This window comes from Vitis riparia, chromosome 2 (assembly GCF_004353265.1).
Source record: "Vitis riparia cultivar Riparia Gloire de Montpellier isolate 1030 chromosome 2, EGFV_Vit.rip_1.0, whole genome shotgun sequence".
Lineage (NCBI taxonomy): Eukaryota > Viridiplantae > Streptophyta > Magnoliopsida > Vitales > Vitaceae > Vitis > Vitis riparia.
Window position 1 is genome coordinate 17,280,183 of NC_048432.1, and position 27,348 is coordinate 17,307,530.

At 34.3% G+C, this 27,348-nt stretch overlaps 4 protein-coding genes and 1 pseudogene across 4 annotated transcripts; 3 read left to right on the forward strand and 2 right to left on the reverse strand.

The window, feature by feature from the left end:
- Positions 1–4: 4 nt before the first annotated feature.
- On the reverse strand, positions 5–1,150 carry LOC117930791 (probable F-box protein At2g36090). Its single transcript, XM_034851524.1, has one exon. It carries the CDS (start codon positions 1,148–1,150, stop codon positions 5–7), a length of 1,146 nt encoding a protein of 381 aa, XP_034707415.1.
- Positions 1,151–1,846: 696 nt separating this feature from the next.
- Positions 1,847–3,612, reverse strand: LOC117934483 (soluble inorganic pyrophosphatase 1-like). The gene is made up of 9 exons (XM_034856191.1): positions 3,549–3,612; positions 3,310–3,443; positions 3,191–3,219; positions 3,053–3,118; positions 2,775–2,882; positions 2,588–2,653; positions 2,377–2,497; positions 2,206–2,287; positions 1,847–2,120 (listed from the first exon to the last, which is right to left on the reverse strand). The coding sequence occupies exons 2-9, from the start codon at positions 3,437–3,439 to the stop codon at positions 2,078–2,080; spliced, it is 645 nt and encodes a 214-aa protein (XP_034712082.1). The 5' UTR covers positions 3,440–3,443; positions 3,549–3,612; the 3' UTR covers positions 1,847–2,077.
- A 2,126-nt stretch (positions 3,613–5,738) lies between these two features.
- Positions 5,739–7,318, forward strand: LOC117904398 (protein DMR6-LIKE OXYGENASE 2-like). The gene is made up of 3 exons (XM_034816988.1): positions 5,739–6,294; positions 6,410–6,731; positions 6,898–7,318. The coding sequence occupies exons 1-3, from the start codon at positions 5,822–5,824 to the stop codon at positions 7,147–7,149; spliced, it is 1,047 nt and encodes a 348-aa protein (XP_034672879.1). The 5' UTR covers positions 5,739–5,821; the 3' UTR covers positions 7,150–7,318.
- A 3,524-nt stretch (positions 7,319–10,842) lies between these two features.
- LOC117927901 (protein DMR6-LIKE OXYGENASE 2-like) lies at positions 10,843–12,873 on the forward strand. Its single transcript, XM_034847630.1, has 3 exons — positions 10,843–11,652; positions 11,769–12,090; positions 12,507–12,873. Exons 1-3 carry the CDS (start codon positions 11,180–11,182, stop codon positions 12,756–12,758), a joined length of 1,047 nt encoding a protein of 348 aa, XP_034703521.1. The 5' UTR covers positions 10,843–11,179; the 3' UTR covers positions 12,759–12,873.
- A 9,149-nt stretch (positions 12,874–22,022) lies between these two features.
- On the forward strand, positions 22,023–23,866 carry LOC117906448 (annotated as a pseudogene).
- The last annotated feature ends 3,482 nt before the right edge of the window (positions 23,867–27,348 follow it).

The window sequence follows — 27,348 nt, forward strand, 5'->3', positions numbered from 1 at the left end:
ATAGCTAGAAAAATATAGTACAAGCATAACAAAAGGTTATGAAGACAGAAATTTCAATTGATATACAAAGCCTATCAGCTAATGCTTCCCTAAGCTCCTTTCTCCTTTTAATCTCTCTCTTCTCCCTTTCAAACCTACGATATCCCTCTTCCAGCTCAAGGTGATTTTTACTGCGCAAGCAGTATAGAGCCCGATTCAGAACCATCAAACTCTTCCTGCCACTGAGAGGTGCCCCTGCCATGTCCTCAACACTCATACTAATTTCCCTCCACATAACAGGCCCTCCTCTTTCTGTCAGCACGCATCTAACCAATATCACACATTCAGCCAATTTGTGAGGAAGCAAATGCTCATCCATTGGTACGATGCACCCAAAACGCAGCATGTAGTCCATACCAGAGTGCCAGCTTCTCTGTACCAACAATGGCTTCCAGCTTGACAGATTGACAGCTTTCCCCCTTTTCTTGTCAAACAGCACCCAACTTAGCCTCAGGTCCTCTAGCTCTTTGCAAAAATCTCCCCTCCATCTTCCTTCTACATTAGAGAAGCATGGAAGGTTTCTTAGATTTTGATACCTGTTGCTGGCAGCAGCAGCATCATCATTGTCACCAATTGCTGTCCCGGACTTCGAGATCAATACATCCAGTTTAAAAGGGCAATTTGAGAACCACCTCTGATGATCATTGGAAGTCTCATCCCAGTTGCATTCTGGGTCATTATAAACATCCACAGCCTCAGGTATACCATCTACTACCCTGGAGAGGATGCATTTCTTCTTGTAATAGATGTCTATCAGTGACACGAAATCAGAGGGCCAGGCGCAGGTGCGAAGTCCTGGGCATACTTGGTTTCCGGTGGTGTCTCTGGTGATATCATCGCATAAAACTAAAGGGTAGGAGTCAGCATAGAATTTGTTGAACCCACCAAGGGAAGAAGATGAGATCAGGCGTTGGGCTTCTTCCAGTGCAGTGGAAGGCCATGTGGAGTGACACAACTGTTGCCATAAGCTTTGGTCTTGGGCCACATCTCGGACATCAGAACAGGCGCAGGCAGCAGCTGCCACCGACGAGCCATCGAGTCGAGCAATAATATCTGAGAGAAGGTCCCTATTGAGTCTCTGGAATTCACAGGAGGGAGATGGGAACTCCATGGTGGAAATCTATCTGCTTTCCTTCTGGTTTGAACCTGGTTTGAACTTCGAAGAATGTAAGAGACCAACTTATAAATATGCCAAAGACTACCCGTCGACCATATAGGCACAGACGTGTTGGTGTTGTGTTCCAATTCCTTTGCCACATCATCTAATCAAATAATCAAAGTCCTTATCTCCAACTTATAATCATCAATAACAATTAACAATTGCCAGCTCATTACCGTGTACGAGGACAGAAGCTCATGGCCGTAATTAATAATCCTAGGTGATACAGATGGCTGAGGTGGGAACTAATCCACCGAAATTATACAAGCAGCTTATCCTCTACCTTTTATCTTTTTGTGTTTGTTTTTTGCATAGACATCCGATAGCGAAAAAGCCGGTCGACAACCAGGAAGGTGTGAGGTTGCTATGGGAATTATTATCACAAGTTCACATTTTCATGGGCCAAGCCAACCACAAATATTTCAGATTTCAGATTTCAGGCTTGGGGTGGGCTTCCCCCTTGGACTGTTTGGTTTTAAGAGTCAAAGACGAGAGAAAACAGCAAATTGGTAACGATGAAATTATATAGAACAACAAACTTACTCTAATCGGGGTCTGAACCCATTGGGCCAAGCCATCTAAGATGTTGCTCTAGGAATTTATGGACCTTGAAGCAATTTATTAAAAAAAATGTGGAAAGTGTACGGAAATGAGAAAAAAATGGATCTTAATTTCAAGGGTTTACAACTCAATCGAATGGCAACACAAACAACTGATTCAAATAACAAGACTTCACCTTTATTTTGTTGGCATAGGATTATTTAGCCTTACAAGCTTAGAAAATTGCTTAGTACAAAAATTATGAGGTATGCAGCCACCCCTTTCTTTTTCAATCGCCATCCATACAAATGAATTATTATGGAATATGCCCCCATTTGCTCATCTCCTCAAGCTCTGCAGTATATACTCAGCATAAAGGTCACTGCACCATTTGGGAAAAAGAACATGTTAGAAGCTGAAATCTCTACTTGAGTTTAAGCTAAGTTGTTATCAGATTAGAGGCTTACATGGAATGCTGGACAGCTTGATGAGCAGAACTTGAAGGTAAGAAATCATTCACGGCAACCTCCTTGTTCTCATTCTTTTTATCTGAATTGTTTGTCAAGAAAAAATTTGTCTATTCTTCATCCCCTTAACAAATTTTCATGAAAGGTTGAACTGAAAGATGAAAAGGATACAATCTTCAAAGAATCGCCGGATCTCAGCTAGTCTATGAGGTGGAAGCTCTTTGATGTCAGTGTAGTGTCGATATTCTGGATCGTCAGCGCATACAGCAATGATCTTATCGTCATTCTCTCCCTGGTATAAATAAAGAACTGAATTTCATATGCCTCAACTCACTGTGAAGAACTAATGGTTGCATGATTTGCTTGAGAGAAATGACATCACCTGATCAATCATGGGCATCAGCCCAATGGCCCTGGCTCGAAGAAAACAGCCAGGAACTACTGGTTCCTGTTCAAAAATGTCAGTTTGAGCTTGTAAAAACACTTCCAATCTACTCGCCCACAACTGATTAGTTGCAAAACAAAGACGAGCTCTTATTATTGATTAAATGCTATCTAGATTGAACTACCTGCATGAGGATTAAAACATCCAGTGGATCATTGTCTTCACATAGGGTACGGGGAATGAATCCATAGTTATGAGGATACACCACAGATGAATATAAGACACGGTCAACCTGGGCATTGATGTTAAACAATAGAAAAAACATTCCCATCATATGAAGGCATGCATACATAACAAAATGGAAGAAAAAACAGATCTCCATCAATGGTGATTTGGTGCTCAAAAATCCAAGTCATGTGGAAAAATGTCTGGAAATTAAAGCACTTCAGGGTTCAGTCTTACCTTAATCAGCCCAGTTTTCTTGTCAAGCTCATACTTAACTTTACTTCCTTTCGTTATCTCAACAACCTGCACCAAGGGAGTAGACGATGAATGACAGAAAATAAATGAGGGATAAGAATCAGAAGAATGATGGCATACACAGTTGACAATTTGAGGAGCTCCAGGTCCTGCATATATACAAGGTATACAAAAACCGTTAGTTTCCAAATGGAGGTTGCAATTTGAGCTATGAACATAACCATTCTCGAGACACATACCAATCTCAAGATCATGCCAAGGATGAGCAGCAACCGATCTCCTTGACATTGATGAGAGGATCCTCTCATTCAAGGAGGATGGGCGTTGTGAAGCATCGTAAAGTTCGGTTTTTTTTTGTCCATCGCCCATTTTTCTGACATGATTAACAACATTAAAGTGCTGATATTGTTACAAATACAATATGTAAAAATGCAAGGCAGATACCAACAGAAAGCTCTCTATTAACAACAGAACCCACCTAAGATTGAGGGAAGAAGGCCAATATAGGTAAGAAGGTCAGGGTGCTCAAGAACAGGCAGACGGGATCCAAGTATTGCTTGGTCGTATGGTATGGTTTATATAGGTAAGGTCAGTTCCTGAGACATTGCCACATGATGAGAGGAGAGCAAATGTAGAGGACACCTACTCCTAGGTTGCTGACTTTTCAAATTTCTACATTTTCCTATATATAAAATACTGATAACAGAACCCATTCTCAATCCGAGAGTTTGGACCTCAAACTAGTCATGAAGACTGCAAATATTACTGGGTCACAAAGGTGGGCTGTAACAAGGCTATCTATTTGGTTAGAGGGGAGTTGTGCTATTCTCAAGGCTAGCCAGGCTCTGGTGTTTGGGTAGCTTTGTCACTATATATATTTACACTTTGGGTAATTTTCTGAAAGATAAGAAGGATGATATGTTGTAAGTAACAGGAAAATGCAAGAGTATGGTATCATACTAAAACTTAAAATCTCAATTGTTCAAGTATATGATTGAATTAAGATTGTTGAATGTATGTACAAAGAAATAAGATTATGTATGAAAAAAATGAAACCAAAACTTTTTTCTCATGTATAAGCTTTTCTCTAAAGACTTAATTTTGAATTTGAATTCAATTTTTACCTTTCCTATAGTTCAATTACCTCTCTCTTTTTTTTTTTCTTTTTGTATTTTCTTAGCAACTAAATATAACCTATGAGGAGAAATTCTCGATCATGTTTAACTTATTGTTTGTGAAGAAGCTAAAAGTCTTCGTGAATAATTAAAATTTTATTCCACAATTTGTTGGATACAGGGAAGGATGTTGGTGAAGGGGAGAACCTCTTTAGTAATTACAAGAGTAATCGAACGACCCCTTTAGTTGCATGGTTGGGGTCTTATGTAGCTTGTGGGTCTGCTGTTGAAGCAGGGTTTTCCGCATTTTGTTGTCCAAGGTTTACTATGTGATAGATTTTTATACGAATATAGGGACTAAAAGTCAAGAAAAATTGTGATTGAGTTGCAATTTTTGGCACTTCCCCTTCCTTCACTATCATTTTAATTGAGCAGGTAAATGAGGAGGAGAAGAGAAAGAGAAAGGAAAGAGAAGGAACAAGTGTATCGTCGTTGTCATTGTGAATTGTATGGAAATGAATTGGACACCTCCATTTACCAGTGACAAAATGTATGGCGAGGACCCAAACAGAGGATGGGTGGACAAGGTGGAGAGATCCGAGGAGATGATGGCTGACCTAGGTGAAACAATGTCACTCTCTTATGTCATTCTCACCCATCTCTTCGTGTTTTACTAGGCTCATTACCAACCTCATATTATAAAAGGGAGAATTACTAATTAGGGTTGATAGGATGTGATAATTATTAGGAAAGGTGACTCATATCATGAATTTTTAGATGATAATTTTACTTTTAAATGTGTTTTTTATATTATCTATAAATAAATTTGAGATGGTCAAATGATGTGGGGCCCACATATGATGATAAGTACAAGTAACCAATGGTAAATTTCTTCGGCTCAAAAAAATTGTTGTTCACTTTTAAACAATCTAGTTACTGTTAAAAAATTGCTATTTTTTCTTCTTTTTTTTTTTTTCAAAAAAATTTAGATTTTTTAAAAAACCTCGTAAAAAAATAATTTTCAATATCTCATAAATAAACATCATATCCTAATGTTATTATATCGTTTTATATATGAAATATATAATTAAAAACTTTGTTATCATAATTAAATGAATAATTATTTTTGAGAAGCACTTATCAATTGAATAATATATAAATATTCAATTGAATAGCACATAACTATTAAATATAATAACTTACAATTATTCATCGGATAATATAGCACATAAAAATATTAAACAAAAATAAATTAAATTACATTATAATATATTGTAATAATAGTGTATTTATATTGTAAGTATAATACATTTATGTGGTACCTATATTTTATTATAAAAGTAATAATTCTAAAAATGCTTATTCATATCCTATTAGTATTAACACATCATATCAGTGTATTAACAATATTTATTTGATGCATTTTAACAATTTTTGTGTGTGTATATATATATAAAATCTAATAGTTTCGTGATAAGATGTAATTGGTCATTGGAGGGTGACTGAAGCATCTTGTTGAGCATAAATACGAGGTCACCCTGATGATCAGCCTCAACATCAGCCTCAGCCTTATTTCAGCTCAACAATCAACCCCCACTTGTGAATTTGCAGATTTCGCCTAAGCCAAAAGCTAGCCATGGAAACTAGCACCACAAAGTTGTTACTGACAGACATGGTGTTAGGTGTCGACCATGTTCCTTCAAACTACATTCGACCCCCCTCTGAGCGTCCTAATTTTAAGGATGTCCAGGCATCAGATGTCTCCATTCCTCTCATAGACCTACAGAACCTCCAGGGTCCTGGCCGCCCTGACGTTGTCAAACAGATTGGCCAAGCCTGCCAACACAGTGGTTTCTTCCAGATTCAAAACCATGGGGTGTCCGAGACCATGATCAGTAACATTTTGAGGCTAGCCAGAGACTTTTTCCATCTGCCAGAAAGCGAGAGGCTCAAGAACTACTCAGACAATCCTTCCAATCCAGTCAGGCTCTCCACTAGTTTTAATGTTAAGACAGAAAAGGTAGCCAACTGGAGGGATTTCTTGAGGCTCCATTGTTACCCTCTGGAGGACTATGTCCATCAATGGCCTTCCAATCCTCCATCTTTCAGGTAAGTTTTGGATAAGCTACCTTGCCTACAAGCCTGCTTTTGGTTTCATTAATTATTTTCAGTTAAATCTGACCAACATGCAGTTAAATGTACGTAATTCCTTGATGATATATAGGGAGGATGTGGCTGAGTATTGCACCAGTATCAGAGCACTAGTACTGAGACTGCTGGAAGCCATTTCTGAGAGCTTAGGCCTCGAGAAGAACTACGTAAGTGGGGTACTGGGCAAGCATGGGCAGCACATGGCTATGAACTACTATCCGCCGTGCCCGCAACCAGAGCTAACTTATGGGTTGCCTGGACATACTGATTGTAGTTTAATCACAGTTCTTCTCCAAGATGATGTACCCGGGCTTCAGGTTTTAAGAAATGGAAAATGGGTGTCAGTCAATCCTATTCCGAATTCCTTCATTGTCAACATCGGTGACCACATGCAGGTAAATTCTGATCTTGATTCTTCCACAATATTAAAAATCAACAAAGCCCCACCTGCAAAATGAGGAAATTTGCCTTTGAAAAGTTCAAACAGTTTCTGAAAAGAGTGGAACCCATCTCTTATTTGTTTTCTTTCTTTTTCTGAAAACGTGAGGCCATGTGAATCAGGTAATCAGCAATGATCGATACAAGAGCGTGCTGCATCGAGCTGTGGTGAACTGCAACAAGGATCGAATCTCCATCCCAACTTTCTACTGCCCATCACCAGATGCTGTAATAGGCCCTTCCCCAGAACTAGTCGACGATGATCACCCAGCTGTCTATAGGAATTTCACTTGCGAGGAATACTACACTCAGTTTTGGAACAGAGGGCTTGCAACTGAGTCCTGCTTGGACACGTTCAAAGCATCTACCACTTGATGTGTCTTCCCTGCCAGTTTCTGGAATGCTTGAAATGTGCTATGGTATCTTAAAATCTTCTTTAATCTACGTATTTCATGAGTGTTAATCACTTTATTTGAAGAGCCTTGAGCAATAAGACTGCAAATTGTCAAATATTTTTTCATTTTGGCACCTGTGAATGATCTTACTACACCAGTCTTTAATCTGATTGAGTTTTCTTAACCATGAAAATGGGGCTGTATTGTCAGTTCTCACTGAGAGAATATATACCTTCTTCCCTCCCCATCATGGCATTTGAATATGTACCATGATCTCAGCTCTGGCCCTTATCCCGCTTTCTGAATTGTTGGACGCCCTCATGCTCTAATAATTTGCTAAATCCCAACTATTCGACATTAAAAATATTTTCATACTCAATAACCCAAAGCTAAATACAACAACATCCAGCCCCCAATCAACCTCTACAATTCGGGCTGAAATGGTCTACTCCATCCATTGGGGCAGTTGTACTGCCTTTTGCACGAAGGAATAATTGTGTTTTGGCCATGCTAAAAAATTAAAAATTCATCCATATAATTTAAAATTTGATAAAAAAAGATAAATTTTTATATTTCCGAAAATGACTTTCAACGATTATGAAAAAAAAAAGTAGAAAAATATTAATTTAAATTTTATTCTTTTTATAAACCTCAATAAAATTCAATATAATTTAATGATTTTAAAAAAAAAACACACTCTTCTTCAAAAAAATAAAAATAAATTATTATTATTATTTAAAATTCAATCATCTTGAAAATATATATTTTTAAAATTATATATATAAAAAATAACTAAAAATATGTAATTTTTTTTAATAATATATTTTTACAATATATTTTTTTAAAAAAATTAGTTTTCTAAAAATAATAAATTTTTAAAATAATTATTAAAAAAGGATTTAAGATAAAAAAAAATTTACCAAACATTCTTCGTATTTTATATCCCTCCATCAACAATGCAATTTGTATAGAATAAAGTTTGCAATTTGTATGGAATAAAGTTTAATTATCGGCGCACCGGATTCAAAACACGATTGTCCCACGAAGGAATTCCCATCACAAAAGGCAATAATAGCATGTGAACGAGTGGGCGAGAGGGACCAGAGTGTGTGCGGCTTTGAATATGGCCACGATAACTTTGCCGTGCCCTTGAAAATTTTTTTGGGAAAATCATTGGAAACAAGTATTTTATTGGGGCCCGACACAAGTCCGTGCCGTCATTTAATTATATTATTTTTATTAGAAAACTCCTATATATGGAAATGGGAATGCCATAAACGTTTGAATTTGAACAATAAAATAACCTAAGACAAAAAAATTGGCATCTTTTCATTAAAATTTATGGAATTCTCTTTTAGTTTACAATTTAAATCATTCAAGTCTTACTTAAATTCAAACAATTATACCAAAATATTAAAAATATATATATATAAAAAAGAAAGAAAAAAAAAACCTTATCATTTTCAAGAGAATGACATGTGTTTAATGTTTAATATTTGGTTGGAAACAGGTTTTTAAAACAATTTTATATTTCTTAAAATAATAAAATAGGAAAGCATGTTTTATAATTAAAAAATAGAAAATAAGGGTTTGATTGGATTTTCATGATTGTTTTTTATAATAGTTTTCTATTTTTCATGATAAAAAAAAAAAAGAAAATATCTTTCACAAATAGAAAATTGTTCTTTTTTTATATAAAAAAAAACAGATAATATTATATTTTCAAATGATATCGTTTATATAGTTATTTTCACTTATTTTTTAAGACTTATTTTAAGAAATAATTATACAAACATAACATTTAAAATTAAAGTATTAAATGTAGAAATTATTTTTTAAAAATATTAACAACATGTTAAAAACATTTCAAATTCGAAAATAAATTTGTGTTTTATAAAACATCAAATAATGGTTTTCAAAAATTGTTTTCAAAACCAATTACCAAACCAGATGTAAACTGTTTAAAAAATATATTTTTTTAATTGTTTTCCTATAAAAAAAAAAATTCAAAATTTCAAAAAGACTTTTATTTTAGGAAAAAGAAAAGAAAGAAAGAAAAGTGAAGCAATAAGTGTATCACCATCATTATGAATAGTGATGAAAACAAGTTGGGCAACTCCATTTATTAGTGACTAAAATTAGGTAGGTGGGGCTCAAAATGCTGTTAAAGATATTAAAGTTTTGCATAATTGTTATAAAGTTCATGAATTTTTTTGTATAAATATATCCTTTATCATTCACACATCTCTTTTTCTTGATTCTCATAGGTTTTTTTCCAATATCAAACCATTAAAAATACGTAAATATTGTTTACATATGAATAAATATCAAATATAATTCATTTTTTTTATTTACATTTTCACACATGTACAAAAAAACTTATACTAAATGTACATGTCTTTTACCGGTCCATCTATTGTGAATATATTTCGATTTTTTTTTCTTGTTTATTTTTCATATCAATAGAAATATTGTTTACACATATGAATGGATATTAAATATTTTTTTTCATATATATATATAAGATGCTTGTACTAAATTTATAAGGCATTTGTACCACACTATATAAATATTAGTATATTAGTTGCATGAGGCTATAAAAGTATGCATATTATGAATATATATTTTTTTGTTTTTATGAATGTTAATAAAAATATGAATTTTTTTTTTTATATATTTAACATAATTATCTTATATATGTGTATGTAAATATATGGGGAAAAAAATTATATTTAACATTTATACATGTGTATAAATAAATTATATTGTGTGTGAGAGAGAGTTACGGTCGTTATTTAATTAAATTAAAAAAAAATTCAAAAATTCAAAATAAAAAATAACAATACTTACATATAAAATTATATTTAACATTTTATATATGTGTATAAATAAATTATATTGTGTGTGTGAGAGAGAGAGTTATGGTAGTTATTTAATTAAATTTAAAAAAAAATCAAAAATAAAAAATAAAAAAACTTAAATATTAAATAAATTAATATAAACATGTCTTAAATAGTTATTATTTAATTAAATTTTAAAAATAAAAAATTTCAAAAAAATAAATAAATAAATAAAACATTAAGTTAATAAAAAGTAAATTAAGATAATAGTTTGAACTTGAAAAAAATAAACACTAGACGAATGTTAAATAGATTTAAAAAAATATTTATTATTTTTAATTTTTTTGAAATCCTAATATATTAATTATTGTAGTACTTAATTGTTAATTATTATAAGTACTTAACTATTAATTATTATGAGTATTTATTTATTTATTTTAAATGGCTTTGAAGGGTATTTTGGGTATTGACGATGATAATTGAACTTTACGTCCTCGGGAGGAATAACCCTAAATAAAATACCTACGATGGGATGGACATGACGGAGAGAACGGCAGGTGAAGAGATCTGAAGAGATTGTGGCTGACGTCAGTGAAGCTGATGTCATTCTACCATGTCACTTGGGTGTACGTCAGCCAATTCGTATGTCACCCACCTTCTATATATTTTTTGCGTACACTCATTACCAGCCTAGATTATAAAATCAAGACGCTAGACACTACATATTTCACTTGATTACACACGCTAACAGCCATATTCTACTGGGTTACGGCATTTGGCTTAATGGACAGTGGACACCACTTCGTTAATGTCGGCACCATTGCACTATTTAATTTGAAACACTAGCTAGCACACGCTTCTTTATGTGCATGCTTAGTTTATGAGTAGCGTTTTTCATATGGAAAATCTTATGGACTGGATTTTTATTTTATTTTTTGCTGGAACTCCACTTTGGGGTTGCAGTGAAATCTGAACCACCGCAACGTGGGCTGCTCAGGGTCCCATGTGAGGTGTAACCGTGTGTAATTGTCAGGTAATTGAAGCAGCTTGTTGTGTTATATAAGAGGACACCCTGATGATCAGCCTCAACATCAGCCTCAGCCTTATTTCAGCTCAACAGTCAACCCCCACTTGTGAATTTGCAGATTTCGCCTAAGCCAAAAGCTAGCCATGGTTACTAACACCACAAAGTTGTTACTGACAGACATGGTGTTAGGGGTTGACCATGTTCCTTCAAACTACGTTCGACCCCCCTCCGAGCGTCCTAATTTTAAGGATGTCCAGGCATCAGATGTCTCCATTCCTCTCATAGACCTACAGGACCTCCTGGGTCCTGGCCGCCCTGATGTTGTCAAACAGATTGGCCAAGCCTGCCAACACGATGGTTTCTTCCAGATTAAAAACCATGGGGTGTCCGAGACCATGATCAGTAACATGTTGAGGCTAGCCAGAGACTTTTTCCAGCTGCCAGAAAGCGAGAGGCTCAAGAACTACTCTGACAATCCTTCCAAGACAACCAGGCTCTCCACTAGTTTTAATGTTAAGACAGAAAAGGTAGCCAACTGGAGGGATTTCTTGAGGCTCCATTGTTACCCTCTGGAGGACTATGTCCATGAATGGCCTTCCAATCCTCCATCTTTCAAGTAAGTTTTGGATGAGCTACGTTGCCTAAAAGCCTGCTTTTCGTTTCATTAATTATTTTTCAGTTAAATCCGATCAACATGCAGTTATATGCACAAAATTTCTTGCTGATATATAGGGAGGATGTGGCTGAGTATTGCACTAGTATCAGAGAACTAGTACTGAGACTGCTGGAAGCCATTTCTGAGAGCTTAGGCCTTGAGAAAAACTATGTAAAAGGGGTATTAAGCAAGCAGGGGCAGCACATGGCTATGAACTACTATCCACCATGCCCGCAACCAGAGCTGACCTATGGGTTACCTGGACATACTGATCCCAATTTAATCACTGTTCTTCTCCAAGATGATGTGCCTGGGTTGCAGGTCTTAAGGGATGAAAAATGGGTGGCAGTCAATCCTATTCCAAATACCTTCATTATCAACATTGGTGACCAAATGCAGGTAAATTTTGATTTCAATTCTGACACAGTCTAAACAACATAGGCCCACCTGCAAAAATAAGGAAAATTTTTCCTTGAATAAGTTGATACGTTACTAAACTTCAAATGACCACAAGGCAGCTGTCATGACAATGTAAAAGGGAGCACTGGGGTCTATAGAATGAACCGCTATATCGACCACAAGTAAACATTTCAGATGCGCTTTAAGTACTAAGTTCTAACTACCATATATTTCCCACAATTTTTCCTTTTAAAGACTACATAAATGCGTGGTGTACAATTCAAAGTGAGGATAAAGAAAAATCCTGGTCCTCATTTTTGAAAGGAGCGAAACCCAGTTGAAATATTGAAATGGCCTCGCTTTCCTGTCCAAGGACTGGGGCATTATGGACTGATATGGTCTGCTTTTTCCGTCAGGTAATCAGCAATGATCGATACAAGAGTGTGCTGCATCGAGCTGTGGTGAACTGCAACAAGGACCGGATCTCCATCCCAACGTTCTACTGCCCATCACCAGATGCTGTAATAGGCCCTGCCCCGGAACTAGTCAAGGATGATCACCCAGCTGTCTATAAGAATTTCACTTACGGGGACTACTACACTCAATTTTGGAACAGGGGGCTTGTAACAGAGTGTTGCTTAGACACGTTCAAAATATCACCCACCTGAGGTGCATGAAATGTGCTATTGTATCTTAAATTCTTCTTTAATGTACTTGATGGGTTTTAATTAATCTAGTTGAAGATCGTTCTACGAGAAGATTGCTACTTGTTAAACATTTTCATTTTCGCACCTTTGAATGATCTCCACCAGTCTTTGATCTGATTGAGTTTTGTTACGTTGGTGTAACTGGGGCCCAGAAATCACTTCTCCAAGAACCAAGTGGGACTAAGAGCAAATGTCTACATTTTTCCTACCCACTCATAGCATCTGGATAGATGCCATGATCTCTGCTTTTGCCCTGATTTCCTCTTTCTAAAATATGGGTTACCTTTAAAATTTGGGTGCTACCACTCTCAAATTATTTACTTAGTCCAAGCTATATTCAGAATGTTGGGACACCTCCTTTTCTAGCCATCTCCAAAATAATCCCTTGATGCACTACTATTTTCCCCCACAAATATCATATAATTCTGAATATAGCTTGGACTAAGTAAATAATTTGAGTGTGGTAGCACCCAAATTTTAAAGGGTAACCCATATTTCAGAAAGGGGAAATTAGGGCAAAAGCAGAGAGATCATGGCATCCATCCAGATGCTATGAGTGGGTAGGAAAACTATAGACATTTGCTCTTAGTCCCACTTGGTTCTTGGAGAAGTGATTTCTAGCCCCAGTTACACCAACGTAACAAAACTCAATCAGATCAAAGACTGGTGGAGATCATTCAAAGGTGCGAAAATGAAAATGTTTTACAAGTAGCAATCTTCTCGTAGAACGATCTTCAACTAGATTAATTAAAACCCATCAAGTACATTAAAGAAGAATTTAAGATACAATAGCACATTTCATGCACCTCAGGTGGGTGATATTTTGAACGTGTCTAAGCAACACTCTGTTGCAATCCCCCTGTTCCAAAATTGAGTGTAGTAGTCCCCATAAGTGAAAATTATTTTTCTTTTTTCTATGCATTTCACCTCGAAATAAGAAATAGTATTGATACTAGGTATCAAAAACATAGTAAATTAACTAAAAAAGTAGTCAATTTGAAATTAAATGGATAAAGAAATAGTGGGTTCCATCGTTTCTATGGTTACTTCTTAAACGGTGAGGTCCTTTCTATACACCGGAGCTCCTTCCTTCATTTAATAAATCTTATTGGTAACTTGTACAGTTCACACTCTTTGGCTCTACCCATGAATTCTCCTTTTCTAGCCATCTCCAAAATAATCCCTTGATGCATTACTATTTCCCCCCATAAATATCATTAGAAGCTCTCCATGACAAAAAGAAAAAAGTTGTAATGGAAACTAAAGTGGCAGAATTACCAATCTAACCAATTTATTATGCATTTATGTTTGTCAATTTGTTTTCTGTATGAGAAATGTTCTGGAAAGATTAGTATGTCTTTGAAGCTAACAAAGAAAGATTTTTTGGAAAGCTGAAAAGATTTTATCTAATGAAAATTAGTTGAAGTCAAGCCACCCAAGAGTGAAATCCTAGCAGCATAAAAAGTTGTTTTAACTGTGATTGGAATCAGTCAAGAATAAGCAGCCAAGTGTATAGACACATATGCGTATAGCTAATACAACAATTGATAAAGTAGAACAACTAGTTTATGTGAGCAAGATTTCTCAATCCCAACCTGAAGTTCTCTGTTTGGCACTGAAACCCCATGGAGAAAAGGCAGATGGTTACTGATTGGAGCCAAAATATGTGCTCTAATGACACATATTCTATATGATTTGTGCACCAAAGGACATTCAAATCACCCAACTTGACCTAAATCAATGCTAAGGCTCTAACCATGAGTTTAATTTGTACTTTGGAGACTTATCTCAGGTTCAAGAGAAGAAAATGGTACAAATTGAATCACTTTAGATTTTGAAATATCAAGAAATGACTAAATGAGGAAATAAGTGAGTCAAGACTCATAGACCATAAGGAAAGGCAATATGAAGATATCATGAGTTTTTAAGATGAGAAATGACCATTATGGAGTAAGAAAGAAGGCAAGAAAACATGGGAAATGAGGCATGAAGCAAGATTCAGCTGCATTGAAATTTAGAACTCAAAAATCTGATGACATTATATATTCTGACTTTGAGGACAAATTTAGAGCCCTTCCTGGAGTCCAATGTATACATACTATATATCGTTTCGAATATCAGGAAGTCAGAAGTCCAACGCTTCAAACGGTTTGCAAATCGGAGCTGAAATGAAGAAGTTATGGTCATTTGAAGACAACTGCATCAAGTTGGAGGGTCATTTCGAAATGATTTCGAAATTCAACTTATGAATTCGAAATCCACTTCAAAATGACACCAATTTCAAATTCACCCACTACCACTTTGATGTTCCACCTCCTCTACCTCGAGAATTGCATCTATTCAACTTATGAATTCAAAATTCACTTCGAAATGACACCCATTTCGAATTCACCCACTGTCACTTTGATGTTTCACCTCCTCTACCTCGGGAATTGCATCTAGGGCACTTCGTCCACCCTAAGTGGATCCCACATGACTAAAAATCACCATTTTATTATTTTTTGATCATTTTTAGGAAATTATTTTGTAATAAGTGGCCAATGAGAGTGTGTCACATGTTAGGTAATTGATGATATTATATAAACTCTCTCAATTCTAGGTTTTAGGGATCTTAGATATTTTTCCGGAGTTTTTGACATTGAAGGTGGAAGAAGACGAGAACTTTGGTTTGTTTTTTATTTTATTTTTTTATTAAATATATTGTTTTTAGTTTCTTTTGATTCAAATTATGGATTTTTACCCTATTATGGATTGTAAATGTGACATCGCCCCATGAGAGGCTAAGAGCCAACTTGGGACTTGAAACATGAAAACCTAATGGCTAGGAAACCTATAGGGACAATGGGTAAATTATTATAACAATGAGATTAATTATTGGTTGGGTGACAATTTATCATTTTTTTTTATCCTATCCTTGTGAGTTCGTTTAGGGAATAATACGGTAGGTTATTACTTGATACTAATGATTCTTAGTAATTCTTGATCATTAGTTATCCTCGTCTTCCCTACCGTTATTTGCCCATAAACAAAGCTACAAGGAGTAAGAAGGGTTAAAAAGCCAAATCTTAAATTGATAATCAATCTCATTCATTTGATGGTTTTAGGAATCTGTTTTAAAAAGGGAAAATTAGGTTTCGGATGCAATTTTGAGTTATAGAACTCAACTTGATCGCGAGCAACCAAGGATCCCAAAACCCTAAGATCATATTACTTAAAAGACCCTTGTTTTCTCTAATTTCTATACCCTAGGTTGGATTGTGGAAAACCCCAAACTTGAATCAATTGAATTTAAAATCAATATTCATTTTTTTATTAATTTAATTTCTTTTACTTAGTTTCGCATTATTCACATATTGTTTTTCACTTTAAGATTTAAACAAAAACAATTCATTTATTCTAGTATTGACAATTTTCATAAGTTAGTCCTTGAGGACAATACCTGAAATACTACAAAAGCCGTAGTGACTCTTTTTCTAGTTTTTCTTGACCAGAGTTACTACGTAAAAAGGCTAAGTATTTTGATACAATAGAGAATTTCAGTCAGTTACATCAACTGAGGAAGAGGAAGACAACCACCGACAATATGCTATGCAATTGGTAAGCGCATCTATACTGCCTATGGTGTTGAAAGTAGCCTTGGAGCTGAGTGTGCTAGACTAGAGGCATTTCTTTCCCCTTTAGAGATTGCATTCCACCTCCCTATCCACAGCAACCCTGATTCTCCTTTTACACTTGATCGCATCCTCTGCTTTCTGGCAAGCCATTCCATTCTCACTTGCTCTCTTGTCACCTACCATGATGGCAAGGTCCATAGGCTCGTCGGTTTGGCACCCGTGTCCAAGTACTTCATCCCAATCCATGATAGAGTTTCGTTGGCTCCTGTATTACATGGCCTGCATGACAAGGTCATAGTAGATATATGGTAATAGAATTCATATAATCCTATTACTTATCATCTCTTTATTACCTTGTTCGGTTTCTAGAATGTTTGAGGGAAAATGTTTGGGAAAAAAGTGAAGTAAAATAAAGAATAGATTTAAAATCGATAAATTATTTTTATATCCGACTTGAAATTCATTTAACTTGTTTAATTTTTCTCTATAAAAATTAAATAATTTGAAAATACATATTTTCTAACTAATTTTAATTATATTTGACTTTCTTTTATAGTTTCCATTAACGGGATGATCACTCGATTGTCTATAGGAATTTCATTCAGTTTTTGAACAGATGATTGACAACGGATTACTGCTTAGACACGTTCAAAACATCTACCACTTGATGTCTTTTTCATGCTAGTTTCTAAGATGCATAGACTTGTTGGGCGATAACAAATACTTCGTTACTTTTATTGATGACGTTTCACAAAAGACGTTGGTATACTTGATGCATAAAAAAAAATTAAGTATTCCATATTTTCAACAATTTCATGTCATGGTAGAAAGAGAGATGGGAAATCCCCTAAAGCGTTTTCGAACAGATAATGGTGGAGAGTACATTTCCAGATAATTTAAAGAATACTGCTAAAGCATGGAATCGGGCACGAGAAGACAATTCTTGGTATGCCACAGCACAATGGCGTTGCTGAATAGATGAATCGAACTATTGTGGAAAAAGCCTAGTGTATTTTGAAAATGGCTAAACTTCCTAAGCCATTTTGGGGTGAAGCTGTCAACATTGCCATTTACCTAATGAATAGATCACCCTTAGTTTCTTTGGACTTTGATATTCTTGAGAGAGTTTAGACTGGAAAAAAATGTTTCATACTCTCACTTTAAGGTGTTTGGATACAAAACATTTATGCATGTACCTAAGGAGCAATGATCAAATCAATTTCTTACATCTTCATCGAATATGGGGATGAAGAATTCGACTACAGGCTATGGGATCCAGAAAAATAAAAGATAGTTAGAAGTAGGGACATCGTGTTTCATGAACATGAGACCATTGAAGATATGGAGAAAAATGTGGGTAGTGCAAAACTCATATATGAAAGTATTGCAAATTTAACACCAGGATAAACTTCATCAAAAGGTGCCACATATGAAACATAGATGACAGGATCAGAACAAGGAACATAAATTGAAGAACCAACCATTGGGGATGAGGACAATGTATATGACAATAAAACAGGAGGTATTGATTAGGAGGAACAGACCCTTCCACCAGAAGAAGGACCTTAATTGAGACGAACTACCAAATAACTTCGACCATCTACAAGATATCCCAGTTTTGAGTATATTTTAATTATTGATGAGGGAGAGCCTGAGAGTTTCCAAAAAGTGTAATCTCATAAAGATAAAGACTACTGAATAAAAGCCATGTAAGAAGAAATGAATTCCTTATGGAAGAATGATACATACAAGTTGATAGAACTACCAAAGGGAAGGAAATCACTCAAGAACAAACGAGTGTTCAAACTAAAGAAAGATGACGAGAAGCTGCTTAAGTACAAGACTCGATTAGTGGTGAAAAGATTTGGTCAAAAGCAAGGTATTAACTTTGATGAAATATTTTCACTTGCTATGAAAATGTGTTCAATTCGAGTTATACTAGGGTTAACAGCAAGTATGAATCTCAAATCGAGGCAACTCGACATAAAGACTGCTTTTCTACATGGTGATCTTGATTATGAGATCTTTATGGAGCAACTAGAAGGCTTTAAGGTTAAAGGGAAGGAGAACATGATCTGCAGGTTAAAGAAAAGCATGTATGGACTTAAACAGGCACCACGACAATGGTACAAGAAATTTGACTCTTTCATGATGAGTCAGGAGTACAAAAGAACAGTTACAAATCTATGTGTATATGTCTGAAGATTCCCTAATGGTAAATTCATCATTCTCTTATTATATGTTGATTATAGGACAAGATGCAGACATGATCCGAAAACTAAAAAGTGAATTGTCGAAGACATTTGACATGAAGGATTTGGGTACTACAAAGCATATCTTGGGGATGAAGATCCTACAAGACAAGAAGGCGGGCAAATTGTGGTTATCACAGGAGATATATATTGAATGAATGCTAGAAAGGTTCAATTTGAAATATTCAAAGCCAGTCTCTACTCCATTTGTTGGACATATCAAATTAAGCAAGAAGTCTTGTCCATCTATAGAGAAAGAAAAAGATAAAATGTCAGTCATTTCGTATTCATTGAGAATTGGAAATTTGATGTATGTTATGGTGCGTACACATCCAGATATTTCTCATGCACTAAGAGTCATGAGCAGATTTCTAGCAAATCCCAATAAGACTCATTGAGAAGCGGTAAAATGGATCTTCAAGTATCTCAGAGGAACCTTAAAGGTATGTTTAAGCTTTAGGGGAACAAAACCATTTCTTGAAGGGTATACAGATTCTGATATGGCTAGAGACCTAGATAGTAGAAAATCTACTTATGGGTACTTATTTACATTTATAGGGGGAGTTATATCATGGCAATCAAAGTTATAAAAGCGTGTTTCATTATCTACTACAGAAGCGGAGTACATAGCAGATATTGAAGCTGGGAAATAGATGTTTTGGATGAAGCGGTTTCTTCAGGAACTAGGTTTGAGATAGAAAGACTACATAGTATATTACGACAGTAAAAGTGCTATAAACTTAAGCAAGAACACTATGTACCATGCAAGGACGAAACACATAGATGTGAGATATCACTAGATCAGGAAGGCTATTGAAGAGCAACTATTCCAAGTAAGAAAGATCCACACAGATAAGAATATTGCTGATATGATAACGAAGGTCTTTATAAAAGAAAAACTTGCACAATGTGTCAGGAACGCCAACATAGGCTCCTACTAGAAGTCAAGAGATTTCCCATCTTCGGCTGATGCATGGGTCTGGGAGGGTTGACAAGCAGCCATCTTAAGAAACCAAAAATTGTTTGGTTTCAGTTGCCTTATGTCGCCACCGCTATAGCTCTTTTTCTTATCAATAAATTGTTACGGTTTTTCTTCCAATAGGAGCCTACCTATATTTCAACCAATTGAGGCCATCTTCAGCCTTAAAAAATTTCCTATAAATAATAGGCTTCTGAGGATCATTTGTAGACACAGAAAATTCCAACCATAGAGGGTTGTGTAGAAAAGTGATAAAAGAATGATGGGTATCATATCAGGGAGAGTGTGTGAGAGAAAAAATTAGCGTCCATAGGGAAAGTACTGAATGATAAAATTTTGAGGATTGTGAGCATATCTTGGGGTGTGTGAAACTCAAGTAAGGGCAATATTTTGCCTTAATTTTACCACATAGTGGATTCTTTTCTCGACTTTGCCCCATGAAGGTTTCCTTCATTTTGAGAGTTTTACCACGTAAATTAGGTGTTCTTTTTTCTTGTCACTGTATTTTCCGTAAATTGGCACAACTATCCAACTGCACATTTTATTTTTCGTGGATTGACACTGTCACCCATTTACTCATTTATAAAGGTTGACATAGCCATCCGACTTCTTATTTAAATTTTTAAAGGTTGACATAGCCACCCAGCTGGTTATTTAAATTTTTTAAGGTTGGTATAGTCACCCAACTTGCTCATTTAATTTCTTGTGGATTGGCATTGCCACCCAATTACTAATTGATAATTATTGTGGATTGGCAAAGCCACCCAAATATTACTTGTTGTAAGATTTAACAGGTCACACACATTCCCAACAGAAGTAAGAGTGTGTTGTAATGGAATAAAAACTGGGAACCTAATTCAAAATAGTAGAACCCATATCTTTGTTTTTCGTCTTAGAAAAAGTGAAGCCAATTGAATTATTCGAATGAGTTGGCTTTTCTATGAAAAGAGTAAAGCACGATGGATTAATATGGTCTAGTCTTTCGATCAGGTAATTAGCAATGATCCACACAAGAGTGTGATGCATCGAGTTGCAATGAACTACAACAAAGGCAACATATCTATCCCTACATGCCACTGCCCATCACCAGATGTTGTAATTGGTCGAATAAGTCAAGTTGGGTCTTGTTTGATTCAATAGGATTAATCTCTCAATCAATATGCTTATAACTCAATTGACTTATTTATTTAAAATCAAGCTTTAAATGAATCAAATATAAGTTAAATAGATTATAGATATAGTCAAGTTAATCAATATAATCGTTAATTAAATCAATCAACTCAAATTTGTGTTATCCCAATTGATCTAAAAATAACGTATTTATTAAATGGATTATAAAGGTCAATATAAATTTAACCTAAACACGATTATACTCAACTTAATCTTACATAAAATATGTCAAATTCAAGTCCTGTCAATGAATCATACCAAACTTTTCCCCCCATATATCTACCTTTTTCAGGTGCCATGTCTCCTTTTGGCCTAATTCCCCTTTAAGATTTGAATGCTACCATGGTCGAATTATCTGCTTGACCCAAGCTATATTTAGAATGTTGGGACACCTACTTTCCTAGCTCCATCTCCAAGAAAATCCTTTGATGAACTACTATTTTCCTCCCTCAATATCATTAGAAGCTTTCCACGACAAAAAATAAAATATAATTATAATGGAGACTAAAGTGGCTGAATTTCCAATCAGGCCAATTTCTTATGCATTTATGGTTGTCAATTTGCTTTCCGTATGCTAGGATGACACGGGGAGATGTTCTAGAAAGATTAGCTCATCTTTTAGGATGACTATGCAAGATTTTCTGAAAAGCTGAACCTTATGTTTGCTTCGTAAAGTACAAAGCAAATAAAAAAATATTAAAAAAATGATTTTTTTTATTATACTATAATTTTTTTTTAAATTAAATATAATTAAAATTAATTAAAAACTTATATATTATAAAATTTTTAATTTTTATATTGATAAATTAAAATAAATAAAATGAGTTTAAAATAATAAATAAAAATAATTTATCATCTTTAATTCTATTTTTTTATTTTTTTTCACTCTTTATTTATTTTACAATTTTCCTCAAATTTTTCCGACAATCGAACATAACTGGAAAGTATTTATCTAAAGAAAATTAGTAGAAGTCGAGGCACACAAGATTGAAATCCCAGCAACAGAAACAAGTGTTTGACTGTGATTAGGAAAAGGGACAGCGGTGCCAATTTAAGCAGCCAAGTTTGATTGTGATATATATATACATGCCACTAATACAAAAATTGATATAGTAGGACTAGTTTCTGTGAACGAAGCTTGTAGAGTTAAAAGAATTGTCAATACCAACCTGAAGTTCTCTAGCACTGAAGCCCCATGGAAAAAAGGCAGATGGTTACATCAACCGAGGAAGAGGAAGACAGCCACCGCCAGTATGCTATGCAATTGGTAAGCGCATCTGTACTGCCTATGGTCTTGAAAGCAGCCTTGGAGCTGGGTGTGCTGGAGATCATAGAGAGGGCTGGACCAGGGGCACTTCTCTCCCCTTCCGAGATTGCATCCCACCTCCCCATCCACAACAACCCTGATGCCCCTTTTTCGCTTGATCGTATCCTCCGCCTTCTGGCAAGCCATTCCATTCTCACTTGCTCTCGTCACCCACCATGATGGCAAGGTCCACAGGCTTTATGGTTTGGCACCCGTGTCCAAATACTTCATCCCAAACCAAGATGGAGTTTCGCTGGCTCCTTTCCTACATGCCATCCAGGACAAGGTCATAGTAGATACCTGGTAATAAAATTCACATAATCCAATTACTTCATCATCATCTCTTTCTTACTTCAAACTTCAATGTGAAAATCATAACAGGAACCATTTGAAAGATGCGGTTCTGGAAGGGGGATTGCCATTTAAAAGGACCTATGGAATGGATGCGATTGATTATGTGGGAAAGGATGCCAGGCTCTGCGAGGTTTTCAGGGACTACAACCCAATTTTTATGAACAAGATCTTGGAAACTTACAGTGGTTTTGAAGGTCTAAAATCACTGGTGGATGTGGGTGGAGGCAATGGTAGTATCCTCAATATGATCGTTTCCAAGTATCCTTCCATTAAGGGTATTAACTTCGATTTGGCCCCAGTTATAGAAAAGTCACCCTCTTATCCTGGTATGGGCCACATATCCTATCTGCTACTAGGTCATACTGTTCAGTTCAATCCAAAATAAATTCAAACAGTGAATTGAAAATTAAGGATAATCTTGTTCCAAATGGAGATGCTATCTTCATGAAGGTCAGTCTTCAATTTTCAAAACCAAAATCAATTTCCAAGTAGAGCATTCAGTTTCTCCCCATAACAAGGATGGGAATGTAAAATAAAAGTCAAATAATGGAGTGCTCTCAACTAATCTGAGTGTTTTGAATGAAACAGTGGATACTCCACAGTCGGAACGACGAGAAGTGCCTGAAGTTGCTAAGGAATTGCTACCAAGCATTACCAGACAATGGAAAGGTTATTGTGGTGGATATGGCGATCCCAGAAACCCCTGAACCAAGCGCTGCAGTGAAAAGCTCATTTCAGCTTGAATTTTTTTCGACGAATATGAAAACTGATAGGAAGGAGAGGACAGAAGCAGAATTTGCAAAATTAGGAAAAGAATCTGGATTTTCTAATACCAAAGTGGTATGTGTTAGGAAGTGTCCCAAATTCCTAATTAGTATAGATTCCTTTTTGTAAAAAATATTATATAGAATCTTTCTAGGTTGATATATTATTGTAATATTAGACTTCCTTATAGAATAAGGAAGGTTGTTGGAAATATCTCTATAAATATTTTAGGTCATGAGGGGAAAAAGTTATGAGATAGAGATGGGCATGTAGAGACTATACAAGGTGGATAGAGATGTGAGGAAGAACGGGAGGTACCCGGTGGAGCGAGAGAGCTCGTAGTAGGGTATGGATACAAGGAGTGGGGAAGCATGTGATGTTTCGGGAACCCACTAGTTGTATCTGGTTCTGTCCTCTGTAATATTCTCTATTATATAGTGGAATCATTATCTCTCATCCGTGGACGTAAGCATGGTTGGCCGAACCACGTTAAAACATCGTGTACCGTATGTGTGATTGTTTTATCTTTGTGTTCTTGAACTAACATTGTTGGCATCAAAGCTTTCGTTGGCACTACAGCATGCTGTGCCTATAACTTCTCGATGGTGGAATTCCATAAAAATATGTAATATGAGCAGAGAAATTTCTCGTCTTAATCAAACTAGTAATAGATATATGAATTCCATGGGCAGCGCATGGCTATGAACCACTATCCTATTCCCAATGTCTTCATTATCAAAATCAGTGATCAAATGCAAGTAAGTTTTGATCTTTGATTCTTACAAAAAGTTGAAAATAAAAAAGGCCCACCTGCAAGAAAGAGGAAATTTCCCTTTGAATAAGTCGGAACAGGTAGCACACCTTCAATAAGCATCAATGTAAAAAGAGCAATGGGGCCTGTTGTTTATCAGCACCACTCAATTGACCACCAGTATGAAATACCAGATGAGTTTCAAGCATTTGACAATGATGATGAAGAAAGATCCTGGTCCTCATTTTCATATTCTGGGACAGTGGAATGAAAACTGGGAACCTACTTCAAAAGGGTGGAACCCATCTCTTGTTTTCTTATCTTTGAAAAAGTGAAGGCAAGTAAATCATTCGAATGGACCGGCTTTCCTGGAGCAGGCGGGGACAATGTATTTATATGGTCTACTCTTTCGGCCAGGTGATTAGCAATGATCCATACAAGAGTGTGCTGCATGGAGCTGTGATGAACTGCCACAAAGATTGCATCTCCGTCCATACATTCCACTGCCCATCACCAGATGCCGTAATAGGCCAGATGATCACCCAGCTGCCTATAGGAATTTCACTCAATTTTGGAACAGAGGACTTGCAACTGAGTTCTGCTTAGACACTTTCAAAGCAACTAGCACATGGTGTCCTTTCCCTGCCAGTTTCTGAGATGCATGAAATGTATTATAGTATCTAATCACGGTCTGAGACCTTATAACCATTTAATGGTAAAGTCCTATTTTAATAATTAGGTCGAGTTAGATCTTGTTCGAGTCAATATGATTAATCTTTTAATTTGACACATTTATGACTCAATTAACCTAAAATCAAGTTTCAAATTAATCAAATGTAGGTTAAATAGGTTACAATAATAATCAAGTTAAGCATCACAATTATTCAATAAATCAATGAAAGTCAAATTCATATTAAACAGACGGATTAAATTTGGTTTTTAAGTAGATTATGTATGTTAATACAATTTCATCAAAACATTATTATTTTCCATCCAAACCTATGAAAAACATATCAAGTTCAAGTCGTATTAACAAATCATCTCAAATAAGGAAGTAAATGAAGTAGATAGGGTCCAAAAAGGCTTCCTCAACCCTATCCCCCTTAAAAAATTATTGCACATTCCAACCTTATTCCTCGCTTTAAACTAAGCATGACAAGGGCACGATTCTTGCTAATGCTTTTAATTTCAAAATTTTATATTTAATCTTTTAATTTTTAAATGTAAAATTATATATAAACTAATATATTTAATATCTATTTTTATTTTTTAAATATTAAATTATGTATAGTATATTATTTTAAATTTTATATAAATATAAGAGAATAATGATAATATATAATCGGACAGGGGCGGGTGGGAATAGGATCCCCATCCCTGATCCGGGTATTTTGAAAAATTTCCATGCCCTCGAACCCGACATCGATTATTCTCCCCGTACAATCCAACAGATTTTTCTTGTCATACCTAGGATCAAACTTTGTACCCCTGTGTCTACTTTTTTCCCTCCCAATCATGGCATTTAACATTTGGATACTACCATCACCATGCTCAAATCATTTGCTTAATCCAAAGCTATATTCAAAATGTTGGGAAAACCTCCTTTTCTAACTCCATCTCCAAAATAATTCCTTGATGCACTACTATTGTCGTCCACAAACATCATTAGAAACTTTCCGGGACAAAAAAAATCATAATGGAGACTAAAGTGGCTGAATTACCAATCAAGTCAATCCCTTATGGATTTTTGATAAGAGTAAGACAATTTTTAAAAATAATGCCCCATAGTAAAAAAAATAATTCTAAATCTACATAGTTTTGTTCAACGAGGAGAGAGAAGAAATTTGTAAATGAGAAATCGTCTCTTGAAAAGACGATTTTCACTATAAAAAAAAAAAATTAATTCTCACTTTAAAATAAAAAATAAAAATAAAAAACATGTAGGAAATCCCACACAAAAAAATAAATAAATTCTCACTTAAAAATTTAAAAAAAAAAAAAACCATGTGGGAAATTGTCTCTTTCACCCTCCCCCAACAAAAGCTAAAAGTGAGAAATTCTCACTTAAAAAAAAAACAAAACAAAAAACAAAACCTTAAAATTTTTTTTGTCATTCTTTATTCTATTTATGCAATGATTCGATTATTATAAATATATATTATAAAATTAATTAATTTTATTTACTAAATTTAATTTATAAATAATATACTAAATTTAATATAAGATAAATAATATTTATATATTGTTTTTTTCTTTCACTTTGGAATTAAAAAAAAAACTATTATCAATTTTATGCAAAAATTGAGTTTAAAAAATTGTTATTAATTTATTAAATAAAAACTAAAAAAACAAAAACGTTAAAAACGATTTTTAAAAAAAAAAAACTTTAAAAATCTATTTGTCTATTCCATATTATACTTATACAATAATACAATTATTAAAAATATATATTATAAAATTAATTAATTTTATTTACTAAATTTAATTTATAAATAGTATACTAAATTTAATATAAGATAAATATTATTTATCTTATATTAAATTAAATAAAATTAATTAATTTTATAATATATATTTTTAATAATTGTAATATTGTATAAGTATAATATGAAATAAAAAAATAGATTTTTAAAGTTTTTTAATCGTTTTGTTTTTTTATTTAATAAATTAATAACATTTTTTTAAACTCAATTTTCACATAAAAATGATAATATTTTTTTTTAATTCCAAAGTGAAAGAGAAAAACAATATATAAATATTATTTATCTTATATTAAATTTAGTATATTATTTATAAATTAAATTTAGTAAATAAAATTAATTGATTTTATAATATATATTTATAATAATCGAATTATTGTATAAATAGAATAAAGAATGAAAAAAAAAATTTAAGGTTTTGTTTTTTTTTTAAGTGAGAATTTCTCATTTTTGGCTTTTGTTGGGGGGAGGGTGACTTCTATGAAGAAACGATTTCCCACATGGTTTAATATATATATATATTTTAAAGTAAGAATTTTTTTTTTTTTTTTTTGTGAAAATTGTCTCTTTAAGAGACAATTTTCCACTTAGGTGTTTTTGAAAATTTATGTGACTTTTGTTAAAAGACTATTGGTGTTTTTTTAAAAAAAAAAAAAATTTAAAGTGAGAATTTATTTATTTATTATTTTTTTGTGGAAATCGTCACTTTAAGATACGATTTCCCACTTAGATTTCTTTTTTTTTTTTTTTTTGTGGAATCATTTCTTTAAGAGACGATTTTCCACTTAGGTTTTTTTTTTTTTTTTTAAATTTTAAAGTGAATTATTATTATTATTATTATTATTATTTATGAAAGTAATATCTTCAAAAGACGATTTCT